The sequence below is a fragment of the Mobula hypostoma genome, chromosome 3 (assembly GCF_963921235.1).
Source record: "Mobula hypostoma chromosome 3, sMobHyp1.1, whole genome shotgun sequence".
Lineage (NCBI taxonomy): Eukaryota > Metazoa > Chordata > Chondrichthyes > Myliobatiformes > Myliobatidae > Mobula > Mobula hypostoma.
The window spans coordinates 188,253,765-188,267,927 of NC_086099.1; the positions used below are offsets into that span (position 1 = coordinate 188,253,765).

General features: G+C 40.1%; 1 protein-coding gene across 1 annotated transcript in view; it reads left to right on the forward strand.

The window, feature by feature from the left end:
- The window catches only part of myo3a (myosin IIIA), a 437,289-nt gene that overhangs the window by 335,595 nt on the left and 87,531 nt on the right, over positions 1–14,163 (forward strand). Inside the window, exons 29-31 of the mRNA XM_063042509.1 lie at positions 3,042–3,204; positions 9,174–9,254; positions 10,769–10,892. Of these exons, the coding sequence (XP_062898579.1) occupies positions 3,042–3,204; positions 9,174–9,254; positions 10,769–10,892 (368 nt within the window). The remainder of the gene's footprint in view (positions 1–3,041; positions 3,205–9,173; positions 9,255–10,768; positions 10,893–14,163) is intronic.

Below are 14,163 nucleotides of genomic sequence, written 5' to 3' on the forward strand. Positions count from 1 at the left end.
TACAAGAGCTTTCATGTTGGGTAATAATCCCAAAGATCACAAAGCAATGTAGATAGAACATAGAACAGTACAAGACAGGAACAGGCCCTTTGGCCCACAATGTTTTGCTGAATCAATTAGATTAGTAATCAAATAGCCAACTAAACTAATCTCTTCTGCCTACACAATGTCCATATCCTTCCATGTTCTCACATTCATGTGCCTATCTAAACATCCCTTAAAAGTCCCTAATGCTCAAATGACATCTATAAATTTTTGACAACACAACTGTTGTTGGCAGAATTTCAGATGGTGACAAGAAGGCATACAGGAGCAAGATAGTTCAGATAGTTGTGTGGTGTCGCAGCAAAGCATTTCACTCAATGTCAGTAAGACCACAGAACTAATTGTGGACTTCAGAAAGGGTAAGATGAAGGAACACACATAGAGGGAACAGGAATGGAAAGAGTGAGTAATTTCACGTTCCTAGGCGTCAATATCTCTGAGGATCTCTCCTGGACCCAACATATCAATGCAGGTACAAAGCAGGTACGGCAGTGGCTATATTTCATTAGGAGTTTGAGGAGATTTAGTCTGTCACCGAAGACACATGCAAATTTCTACAGATGTACAGTGGAGAGCAATCTAACAGGCTGGTATGGGATTGTGGGCTACTGCACAGGATTGAAATAAGCTGCAGAGAGTTTTTAACTCAGTTAGCTCCAAAATGGGCAATAGCCTCACCAGCATCCAAGACATCTTCAAGGAGCAGTGCCTCAAAAGAATGGCATCCATCATTAAATACCCTCATCACCCAGGTCATGTCTTGTTCTCTTTGCTATCATCAGGAAGGAGGTACAAAAGCCTGAAGGTGCACACTCAATGATTCAGGAACAGCTTCTTCTCCTCTGCCATCTGATTTCTGAATGGACATTGGATCTATGAGCACTACCTCACTACTTTTTTATTTTGATTTTTTGCACTAATTGAATTTAACTATTTAATGTATATATATATTCTTACTGTAATTCACATTTTTTTCTATAATTAAAAAATGCGCTGTACAGCTGGCACAAAGACAACAAATTTCATGATATATGCCAGTGATATTAAACCTAGTTCTGATTCCGTTTCTGATTCTGCAATAGCCACACCACTAGCAGTGCATTCCAGGCACCCATCATTCTCTGTGTAAAAAACTTGCACCTTACATCTCCTTGGAAACTACCCCCCTCTCACCTTAAATGCATGTCCTCTGGTAATAGACATTTCAACCCAGGGAAAGAGATGCTGTTTATCTCTCTATGCCTTGCATATCCTTTAAAACCTCAGATCTCCCCTCAGCCTCCACTGCTCCAAGGAAAACAACCCAACTTTGTTCAATCTTCCATTAAAACACATGTCTTCACATCTAGACAACATCCTGGTAAACCTCTACTGCACCCTCTCCAAAGCATCAACATCCTTCCTATAATGAGGCGACCAGAACTGTATGCCAGATGTGGCCTAACTAGAAATTTTTAAAGCTGCAACACAACTTCCTGGTTTTTGAACTCAGTGCCTAAACTAATAAAAACAAGCATGCCATACACCTTCATAACCACCCTTTCAACCTGTGTAGCCATTTTCAGGGAGCTATGAACTTGGATTCCAAGATCCCTCTGCTCATCCACACTGTTAATAGTCTTGCCCTTAACAGTATCCTGTCTCTTTACATTTGACTTACCAAGGTGAAACACTTCACATTTGGCCTGGTTAAACTTCTTTTGCCTTTTCTTCGCTTATATCTACAACTGATCTTTATCCCACCGTATTCTTTGCCAGTCTTCTACACTATCAACAACACCACCAATCTTCATATCATCTGTACACTTACTAACCCACCTCCACCTATCTTTTCATCCAGGTGATTTATATACCTCATAAACAGCAGAGGTCCCGGTATAGATCCCTGGGGAACACCACTAATCACAGACTTCCAGTTAGAATATGTCTCTTCGACGACGACCATCTGACTTCCAGGGGCAAGCCAGTTATGAAACCACCTGGACAATTCATCCATGTGGGCAACATCCACAGGCCTACCTTCATCAGTCATCCTGTCACCTCATCCAAAAACTCAAGCAAGCTTGTAAGACACGACTTGCCCTGCATGAAGCCATGCTGGCTGTCCTTAATTAGGCCATGATTTCCCCTAAAGGGGCGGACAAATGTAGTAAAGCGGTATCTCAGAAACATGCACTGGATCATTTTCCTAGATACATGCTATGGTCAAATCCAGTTTTTGTAACTCACTGGCCAGCATCAATTTGAAGGCGTCTTGCCTTTACAAAATATATTTGATTACCTCCACAATTAGAAAGGATCATGAGATACCATTTCAATTTTTTTTTAATTGCGGCGGCAAATAACAAACATATTGGGAGTAATTTTTAATTTCACTAGGCAGTGGCCAAGTGGAACAGATTCACCATTTCTATAAAATCCCCTTGATTTTCATTCCAATTTAATTTAATTTTAACAAAGAAATATCTTTGATTTTATAATGAGCTGACAATCTGCTCCACGGAGCTATTATGCAGATAGTGATGTTCAGTCTTGTCCGCATTACTGCTTCTGCTGCTGGGAGTTTAAGGGAATTCAGGTAAACCCTTTTTGGGCAGAGTCTATTTTAATTGCTCAAGTGCTATTTCAACACCAATGCTACTAGTTAGTCTGTGATGTGGGAGAACATAAAAAGGCAAGAACTAAATAAAACTGGAATTAAGAGCTCAGTTTAATTAGTTAAAAGTTTTCCGACACTGAAAGCATACCTTCGTTGCAATTCTTTGGATCACCTACTGTATTTCAATGTAATTGATAATTAGTTTATTTTGGCACATCTACCAAGTCACAGAGATAATTTCAAAACGTAAGTACATTGATGTGGTACAAGGGAAAATCAATAACAGAATGCAGAATGCAGTTGACAAGTACCTTTCCATTAAAGTAGCATTTTAAAATCTTTTTTTCAATCCCGATAATTTTTGAAACTTAGTCACCATCTTGTTCTTTGCTCTCAGGTATTTCTTAAATACTACCATGTGGAACAGCTAAACCTCATGGTAAAGGAGCTGCTGGATCGTGTAGTTCTCATGCAGGCCTATGTGAAAGGCTGGCTTGGAGCCAAAAGGTACAGAAGGTTGCAAGACAAGAGGCAGCAGAGTGCAGTTGCCATTCAGTCAGGTAAAACCTTCTCTTTGCCCATTTTACTGGTATTCAAAATACTGAGTCATAGAGTCATACAGAGCAGAAACAAACCCTATGGCCCAGCTGATCCATGCCCAACCAAGATTCCCATCTAAACAAGTCCCATTTGCCCACCCTTGGCCAATGTCCCTAACCCTTCCTATCCATGTATCTTTTAGAAGATGTTAATGCACCTGTCTCTCTTCTTTTAGGGTCAAATCAGGAAAGGTTCAGGTCTGAGGAATTGTGTTTTTTGGGAAACTGGCAAAGAAAAGGGGTTGAACCCAGCCTAGATAAGAATCAGAATCAAAATTAGATTTATTGTTGTTGACATAGGTTGTGAAATCTGTTTTGTGGCAGCAGTACAATATAAGACATAAAAGCTGTGTTCATATTGAACAACACACAAAAAATGCTGGTGAGCGCAGCAGGCCTGGCAACATCTATAGGAACAGATACAGTTGACGTTTCGGGCTGGTACCCTTCGTCAGGACTAGCTGAAAGAAAAGATAATAAGAGATTTGAAAGTAGGAGGGGGAGGGGGAGATCGGAAATGATAGGAGAAGACAGGAGAGGAGGGGTGGATCTAAGAGCTGGAAAGTTGATTAGCAAAAGGGATACCAGACTGGAGAAGGGAGAAGATCATGGGATGGGAAGCCTGAGGAGAGAGAGAAGGGGGGAGGGGAGCCCAGGGGGTGTAGATCAGGCAAGGAGTTATAGTGAGAGGGACAGAGGGAGAAAAAAGAGAGAGAGAAAAAAAAGGGGGAAATAAATAAATAAATAAATAAATAAGGGCTGCGTTGTGAAGGGGAGGAGGGGCATTAACGGAAGTTAGAGTCTTCTCCTGACATTTTGGATCTCCCCCTCCCCCTCCTACTTTCAAATCTCTTACTATCTCTTCTTTCAGTTAGTCCTGACGAAGGGTTCCGGCATTCCACCAGCATTTTTTGTGTGTGTTGCTTGAATTTCCAGCACCTGCAGATTTCCTCGTGTCTGTCTCATATTGAATGATGGGGCAAACTTGAGGGGCAAGTTTCTAGTGTTCTTGTATGACCTTGTTGGGCTATTTGGAACCAGATTTACCATGCCTCAGTGACTGGTGTAGATTTAAGAACATTACAACAGTATAGAGTTGGACAGGCAATTTGGCCCACGATGTTATGCCAATCTTGATGCCAACTTTTACTACATGTCGTCCTTCTGTGCGTCATCCATATCTCTCCATTCTCTCGATAGTCATGTGTCTACCACCTTAAACTTCACTAAATTACCTCTTGCACTACTACCCCTGTTGACATATTCTAGGCACCTACAACTCTCTATATAAAAGCACTTATCTCTTACGTCACCTTTAAACATTCCCCCTCCAACCTTAAAAGCTTATCCTATAATGTTTGACATTTCTGTCCTGGAGAAAAGGTTCTGACTGTCTAATCTATCCAGGATATAACCTCCCATAATTAAAAAAATTCTATTTAGACTCTCCAATGTTCTAGTGGGAAACAACATCTCCTTACAGCTCGTATCTTCTAATCCAGGCAGCATCATAGTGAACCTCTTCAGCACTCTCTCCAAAGTCTCCATATCCTTTCTATAATGGGGTGACCAGAAATGCAAAACTACAAGCGCAGTCTTCACATTTTAGCAAAGAATAGTAATAGTGTTAAAAGAGCTTTAATGAGCATGGGGCATGGGGCAAGGGGAATGAATGACAGTTAAATCCACCTGTCCATGCATATAGAAAAAGATAATATCTTGTTTAAATATACAATTCCGGGTGCTCTTGATATTGGTCTGCTCTGCATTGTGGTATCTTCAAACCTACGTTACATGTTTCTTGAACAGCATTGCAAAGAGCATTGAATCTACAGAGAGTTTGCTGTTCCCTTTAATTGTTTGCATGATATTAATTTTTTTTCTTTCTCTTGCGCATCGAGTGTTGGTCTTTTATTTTTATTTCTATTCTTTTTTTCTTTAATTGGGTTCTTTCGGGTTTCTTGCTTTGTGGCTACCTGTAAGCAAGCAAATCTCAAGGTTGTATAATTTATACATTGTTTGATACTAAATGAACCCTGAATCTTGATATAAATCATATTCAACAAGTCTTAATTACTGCTTGTTAGCATTGACACATTGAATGGAACCAGTTTGCGCCAGACCAAAATAAAACAAGGCTAAAATGGAGTTTGGATTTATAATATTCCTGTTAAAAACCAAATAAGAGATAAATAGATCTATTAGTCTAGTTGCCAACGTTTACCATTTCATGCACTTTAGAAACAAACCTAGAGATAGCTTTGTGATATATGTTGAACTAATTAGAAAAAAGATGTAGAGCTGAGATGAAGAGAGCTTTTTCATTCAGATGATGGTGAATACATGTAACTCTCATTAAAGAAGATGAAGCTACTGAATATGTCTTAAAATTATCCTTCTATGATGGGTCAAATAACGAGTAAAGTCAATTTATAATATAATCCATCCCCCTGAAATGTAACAACCCACATTTTGAAAGTTATTGGCAAGAAGTAATGGTATGAATGGATCTTCAGGCGTTATTTTATATTGCACTCCATTTAGATGCCGTTATACATTTCATTGCCATTTCTTCATCTTCCCTGAATCTAAATTGGTGTCGCACGTCAGTGTATCAGTTAGTGTAATAATTTACAGCTCCAGCAATCAGAAGATTTGGGGTTCAATTCCTGCTGCTGAAACTTCTGACCACATGGGCTTCCTCTAGCTGCTCCCATTTCCTCCCACATTCCAAAGACGTGCAGGTTAAGGTTAGTAAGTTATGGGCATGCTCTGTTACTGCCAGAAGCATGGTGACACTTGCAGTCCTGACACATATTTGGACTGTGTGGGTCATTGAAGCAAATGTCACATTTCACTGTACGTTTCAATATTTGTATGTACATGTGACAAATAATGCTGATCTTAAAATAAAATCTTAAACTGGGGAGCTCCTTGCACATTAGCATTGTTTGAGATCCTTCTCTAGAAAGACTGTGGCACTTCAAGAAGGTGGCTCACTAATATCTTCCCAGGTACAATATTCAGGGATTAGCCTTGTCACCAATGGTCACATCCTGTGAAGGTTTACCAGATTACTATGTTCTATAGTATATAATATAATCACCAAAATGTATTTGATCAAAGTTATGTTTCTATTTATTAAACATATAGAGAGCTCATATTGTTCTTGCTGATGCATATTATTTCATCTTTTTCATTCCATCTTCAGGTTTAATAACATATAATTTCATTATTTTGTCCCCTGAAATATCACGTTTAAATTTAATTCAATCTCTTCAGTTCACTGCATGGTTTTTGCACCTTTTCAGCACTCTGTTCTGAACATATTTTATTTAAGATAAACAGAGCAGTGTTCAAAAACTGTTCTTTTGCTTTTCTGATGCAACTGCCATAAGAATCTGATACTTGGCTCCTGTTGACATGATAAGACTATAAGATATAGGAGCAGCATTAAGCCACTCTGCCCATCAAGTCTGCTCTGCCATTCCATCATGGCTGATTTATTATCCCTCACAACCTCGTTCTCCTGCCCTCTCCCCATAACATTTGATGCCCTGACTAACCAAGAACCCATCAACCTCCGCTTTAAATATACTCAATGACTTGGCTTCCACAGCCATTCATGGCAATGAATTCCATAGATTAACCACCCTCTGGCTAAAGAAATTCCTTCTCATCTCTGTTGTAAGAGGACTTTCCTCTATTCTGAGACTGTGCCATCTGGTCCTAGGCTCACCCACTATAGGAAACATCCTCAGCACATCCATTCTATCTAGGACTTGCAATAGTCGATAGGTTTCAATGAGATCCCCCCTCAAACTTCTAAACTCTAGTGTGTACAGATGCAGAGCCATCAAACACTCCTCATACTTTCACTCTCTCATTCCCAAAATCATTTTTGTGAACCTCCTCTGGACCCTCTCCAATGCCAGCCCATCTTTTCCTAGTTGAGGGGCCCAAAACTGCTCACCATACTCCAGGCGCAGTCTGACCAATGCCTTATAAAGCCTCAGCATCACACCCTTGCTCTTAAATTCTCGTCCTCTCAAACTGAGAGCCAATATCGCCTTCCTTGCCACCAACTGAGCCTGCAAATCAACCTTTAGGGAAACCTGCACGAGGGTTCCCAATCCATTTGCACCTGTGATTTTTGAATTTTCTCTTATTGGGAAAACAGTCTACGCCTTTTTTTCCTTCTACCACAATGCAGATCATACATTTTCATACTCTATATTCAGCAGGGAAACAGACCTTCGACCTTTTGCGTGACAAGGCCTGTTTTAAATCTCACACCTCTGGTTTTTACACCTTCTCCTATGGATTTTTACCTTGTCTATGACACCCATGATCTTATATACCTCTGTCAGGTCATCCTGAATTAAACAAATTAATTTAGACATTTGAAATCTGAAAATTGGAGGATGGCGAGAGAAGGATCATCCTTTGCAATTTCCATCAACTCTGACAATGTTCCACTACCAGGCTCACATTTCTCTTCCTTTTCAGTATTTTGAAGGGATTTTTCCTTGGTCCACTCTTCTGTCACCACAAATCACTCACCAGTTCATAGGAGATACAACTCCTGTCCTGTCACCTCTTCCTTCTCACCTTTCCAGGTGAAGCAGTGGTTCACACACATTTCATCCAATCGAATGTACTACATTCAGTGTTCACCTTGTAGCCTCCACTCCGCTGGAGAAACCAAATGCAAATTAAGTGGGGTCCTTGTGGACACTTGCCATTAGACTGCACGTGTAATCCCAAACCTCCGATTGCCTGCCACTTTAATTCACCATCCATCTTACTATCTGTGACATTCTGACAGTTACAATGAGGCTCAACATAAGCTAGGGCAACAAGAGTTCATCTTCCATTTAGGCATGTTATAACATTCCAGACCTAATACAGAACCCTCCACTTTAGGTAACTTACTCTTTCTTTCCATCTGTGTCAGAACTGACCATTTTGGCTGTCATTAGTTTTGATCAGTTTTTCATTTTCTTCTTAGATATATGAGCCTACTAGGCATGTTCCACAACATTGTTATTAACAACACATAACATATAGAAGGAAACGTAACCTGGAACTAATAGCTACTTCGACATTGACATTAATGCATTTGGTCTTACCTTGTCAAAGATACTCCCTTCGTTCTACCCATCCCTTGCCAATCTTCATTTTGTTACAAAAACTAACATTTTCTTTTTTTCAAGGTTCTAACATGTGGTTTCTAACCTAAAATGTGAACTGTTTCCCTTACCACAGATGCTGCCTATCTCAACATTTACTGATCGCACATTTGCAGGACCTCTATTAAAAAAGTGACTGCTCTTGAGAAGTACTTCATTGGCTGTAGAGGCTTTAGGCTGCCTGAGAAACCACATAAGTTGAGGTTTCCCTCTCTGTACAATACGTGACATTGACAAATGTATGAAGCTATTTTGATACTTGGAATCACACTTACAGAAGTTATGGAATGACTAGCATGGTGCAAAAGTAAAATGAAGTTTCAGAAAATAACAAGATTTATTTTTTTAAGATTGGAAGCAAAGGGTTTGTGCCAGTTCCAGGAAAGGGGAAATTTACTCAGTAAAGCTAGCAGCACCGTATCTGATATGAGAGCGCTCAAAGCAAACAGGAAACAAAATATACAGCAAGTCAGTCAGCACCTGTGGAAGTAACAGGCAAATGAATATTTCAAGTATATACATTTCAAGGATGAAAAAAAAAGCCAAGTTCCAAAATATTTGGTCCATCATTTTACAGCCTAAATTTACAGCCACATTTTAAAATAATCAAATGCATTATCACATACTTGAGAGCAAAATTCAAGGAACTTCAATGTGTATGTGAACAGCTAAAGATGAATTCATCACATTAACAATAAAATTTTTCAGAAGGAAGACTAAATTGTTGCTTTCTCTCAGCGTATAGAGGACACAAAGTGAGGAAGGACATTGCAGCTGAGAAACAGAAATTAGAGGAATCAATAATAAAACTTCAAGCCGGTAAGGAATTTTACATAAAATTTTAATATTTGTGATGCAGGTATAATAAATTTTTGGGGCTGTAACTGCTCTTGAGTAAGAGAAAAATGAGTTGTTGGACGAACTCATAATGGGACTTTGATAGAATAAAGATCTGGTCTGAGAAGTGGCAGATGGAGTTTAATCCAGAAAACTGTGAAGTGATACACTTTGGAAGGTCGAACTTGAAGACAGAGTACAAGGTTAATGATAGAATTCTTAGCAGTGTGAAGGAACAGAAGGATCCTGGAGTCCACATCCATAGATCCCTCAAAGTTGCTTCTCCAGTTAATAGGATGGGTAAGAATAAAACAGAAGAAAGTCTACAGATGCTAGAATCCAAAGCAGCACGCACAAAATGTTGGTGAGACTCAGCAGGTCAGGAATCATCTATGGAAATGAGGAGATAGTCAACATTTCAGGCTGAGTACCTTCTTCAGGATGGTTAAGAAGACATAGGAAATGTTGATCTCCGTTATTCAGGGGATTGAGTTCAAGAGCTATGAGGTAATGTTGCAGCTCTATAAAACTCTGGTTAGACCACACTTGAAGTATTGTGTTCAATTCTGGTTGCCTCATTATTGGAAGCATATGGAAAAGATAGAGAGAATGTAGAGAAGATTTACCAGGATGCTGTCTGGATTAGAGTACATGTTTTATGAGGAAAGTTGAATGAGCTAGGGCTTTTCTCTTTTGGGCAAAGATGGATGAGAGGGTGATTTGATAAAGGGGTACACAATGATAAGAGACATAGATTGAGTAGACAGACAAAAACTTTTAGCCAGGGCAGAAGTGGTGAATAAAAGGGGGCATAATTTTAAGGTGATTGGAGGAAAGTATAGGGGGAATGTTAGAGTAATTTTTCTTTACACAGAAAGAGATAGGTGTGTGGAGCTCACTCTGAGGGCTAGTGGTAGAGGCAGATATGTTAGTGACATTTAAGAAGCTTTAAGATAGGCACATAGATGAAAGTAAAATGGAGGGCTATAAAAGAGGAAAGAGTTAGACTGATTTTAGAGAAGGTTCTGTACTGTGCTGTGTTCTATATTCTGTGTACTCAGCTGTGTAGCACCTGTGCAGGGTAATGGACAGTTGCTGTTTCAGGTCCAGGCTCTTCATCTGGACTCTCAGGCCTGGATGAAGGATTTTGCCCTTAAATTCTACTGTCATTTTCCCTTCAGAGATACTTCCTGACCTGCTGAGTTTCTCCAGCAACTCATTTCTTTCCTTTGCCCCAGATTCCAGCATCTGCAGTCTCTTTTTATCAGCACCAAAAGACCACTCAGCCTTTTTTCCACACCTCTCTATCTTACTGTTACTACACCAGGGTGCATGGGAGTCCTGCGCTTTCTGCTGCTGGGTGAAAGTAAACGTCAGCAGTCCTGCATGGTCCCATCAAGTATCTTTCAAAATGCACATAGATATCAAAGAAACAAAACAAGAAGATGGACATTAATTTTACATTATGAATATTTATCATTTATTTATTTGAACAGCTGCAAGAGGATACCTGAGCCGAAAAGTAATCAGGGAGATGCTGGAAGAACAGAAGAACGCGGCAGTTAAAATCCAGGCCCACTACAGAGGGCACATGGATAGAAAGGCTCTGAAAGAGCCAACGTGAGTTGTGTAATTAAAAAGAAAACAAGAGAAACTTGAATTCTTTGGAGTAAAATTTGAATTTGTACAGCAGTATGCAATTAATTTGCATTTTCTTGCATTTCTCTACATTTCAATTTATTGTGTGTTGAAATGGAAAACACTCTGATGTCTCTGTTGAACCTTATTGCAGAGAATTGGTGTGATCTCCTGGAATGCTTTAGAATCCTGAGATTACCATGGAGGGAAACCAAAGGATGAATTTTAGAACATAGATCTTTCTGGAAGCCTTCCATTACAATCACATTCAAGTCAGCCAAACCACAACTGAAGATAGAATCCCCAAAAAGAAGGGACACATCCTCCAAAACCAGAGCAAATAAAACAGTATCTTCTATGTTGATTGGCTCTTCCCTTTCAGCTAATTTTAAATTCCATCTTTTAAAGCTCTTTTGATTTTGTATTATTTTAAACTTATTCTTTCGTCATAGCTAGAGTCATAGGGTCAAACAGCATGGAAAACAGGTCTTTCGGCCCAGCTCATCCATGCCAACCATTTGCCTAGCTGAGCTAGATCTATTTGCCTTAACATAGAAACCATAGAAACTACAGCCCAGAAACAGGCCTGTTGGCCCTTCTTGGCTGTGCCGAACCATTTTCTGCCTAGTCCCACTGACCTGCACACGGACCATATCCCTCCATACACCTCCCATCCATGTATCTGTCCAATTTATTCTTAAATGTTAAAAAAGAACCCGCATTTACCACCTCGTCTGGCAGCTCATTCCATACTCCCACCACTCTCTGTGTGAAGAAGCCCCCACTAATGTTCCCTTTAAACTTTTCCCCCCTCACCCTTAACCCATGTCCTCTGGTTTTTTTCTCCCCTTGCCTCAGTGGAAAAAGCCTGCTTGCATTCACTCTATCTATACCCATCATAATTTTATATACCTCTATCAAATCTCCCCTCATTCTTCTACGCTCCAGGGAATAAAGTCCCAACCTATTCAACCTTTCTCTGTAACTGAGTTTCTCAAGTCCCAGCGACATTCTTGTAAACCTTCTCTGCACTCTTTCAACCTTATTTATATCCTTCCTGTAATTTGGTGACCAAAACTGAACCCAATACTCCAGATTCAGCCTCACCAATGCCTTATACAACCTCATCATAACATTCCAGCTCTTATACTCAATACTTTGATTACTAAAGGCCAATGTACCAAAAGCTCTCTTTATGACCCTATCTACCTGTGACGCCACTTTTAGGGAATTTTGTATCTGTATTCTCAGATCCCTCTGTTCCACTGCACTCCTCAGTGCCTTACCATTAACCCTGTATGTTCCACGTTGGTTTGTCCTTCCAACGTGCAATACCTCACACTTGTCAGTATTAAACTCCATCTGCCATTTCTCAGCCCATTTTTCCAGCTGGTCCAAGTCCCTCTGCAGGCTCTGAAAACCGTCCTCACTGTCTACTACACCTCCAATCTTTGTATCATCAGCAAACTTGCTGACCCAATTTACCACATTATCATCCAGATCATTGATATAGATGACAAATAACAATGGACCCAGTACTGATCCCTGTGGCACACCACTAGTCACAGGCCTCCACTCGGAGAAGCAATTCTCTACTACCACTCTTTGGCTTCTTCCATTGAGCTAATGTCTAATCCAATTTACCACCTCTCCATGTATACCTAGCGACTGAATTTTCCTAACTAACCTCCCATGCGGGACCTTGTCAAAGGCCTTACTGAATTCCATGTAGACAATATCCACTGCCTTCCCTTCATCCACTTTCCTGGTAACCTCCTCGAAAAACTCCAATAGATTGGTCAAACATGACCTACCACGCACAAAGCCATGTTGACTCTCCCTAATAAGTCCCTGTCTATCCAAATGCTTGTAGATTCTGTCTCTTAGTACTCCCTCCAATATCTTACCTACTACCGACGTTAAACTTACTGGCCTATAATTTCTCGGATTACTTTTCGATCCTTTTTTAAACAACGGAACAACATGAGCCACTCTCCAATCCTCTGGCACCTCAACTGTAGACAGCGACATTTTAAATAGTTCAGCCAGGGCCGCTGCAATTTCAACACTAGTCTCCTTCAAGGTCCGAGGGAACACCCTGTGAGGTCCCAGGGATTTATCCACTTTAATTTTCCTCAAGACAGCAAGCACCTCCTCCTTTTCAATCTGTACAGTTTCCATGATCTCACTACTTGTTTCCCTTAATTCCATAGACTTCATGCTAGTTTCCTTAGTAAATACAGATGCAGAAAAAACTATTTAAGATCTCCCCCATTTCCTTTGGTTCCGCACATAGCCGACCACTCTGATCTTCAAGAGGACCAATTTTATCCCTTACAATCCTTTTGCTCTTAATATACCTGTAAAAGCTCTTTGGGTTATCCTTCACTTTGACTGCCAAGGCAACCTCATGTCTTCTTTTAGCCCTCCCGATTTCTTTCTTAAGTATTTTCTTGCACTTCTTATACTCCTCAAGCACCTTATTTACTCCTTGCTTCCTATACACGTCATACAACTCCCTCTTCTTCTTTATCAGAGTTGCAATATCCCTTGAGAACCAAGGTTCCTTATTCCTATTCACCTTGCCTTTAATCCTGACAGGAACATACAAATTCTGCACTCTCAAAATTTCTGCTTTGAAGGCTTCCCACCTACCGATCACATCCATGCCAGAGAACAACCTGTCCTAATCCACGCTTTTTAGATCCTTTCTCATTTCTTCAAATTTGGCCTTCTTCCAGTTAAGAACCTCAACCCTAGGACCAGATCTATCCTTGTCCATGATCAAGTTGAAACATCTAGCTGACTTGATGATAAAACAATGCAAGTTCTGTTTCCGCACATGACTTGACATGCAGAATGTGCCCACGCACTCTTGTCCAGTTCTATACATTTTTTGAGTGATAAAATTAGGTATAGGTGATATATGTAGCATGATTCATCCACAGATAGAGAGTAAAATCTAATTTCTCAACATGCGTATCAACAACTTACTTATTATATCAAATTAAAGAACCATTCAGCCTGGCTCCCATCAACCTATCTCCTACTTATTCTCCTGTTACCCCTTCTCTCTCTACACGCCCACTGACTCCTCTTTAACACTTCTTCCTCTAGCATGCACTAGATGGAACTTTACAGGAGACAATTAACCACTGACACTGGGACGAAACCCACATGACCTTAGAGAGAACATGCAAACTCCACACAGACACATCGGAAGCTGGGATTGAACCCACATCTTTAGAGCTGT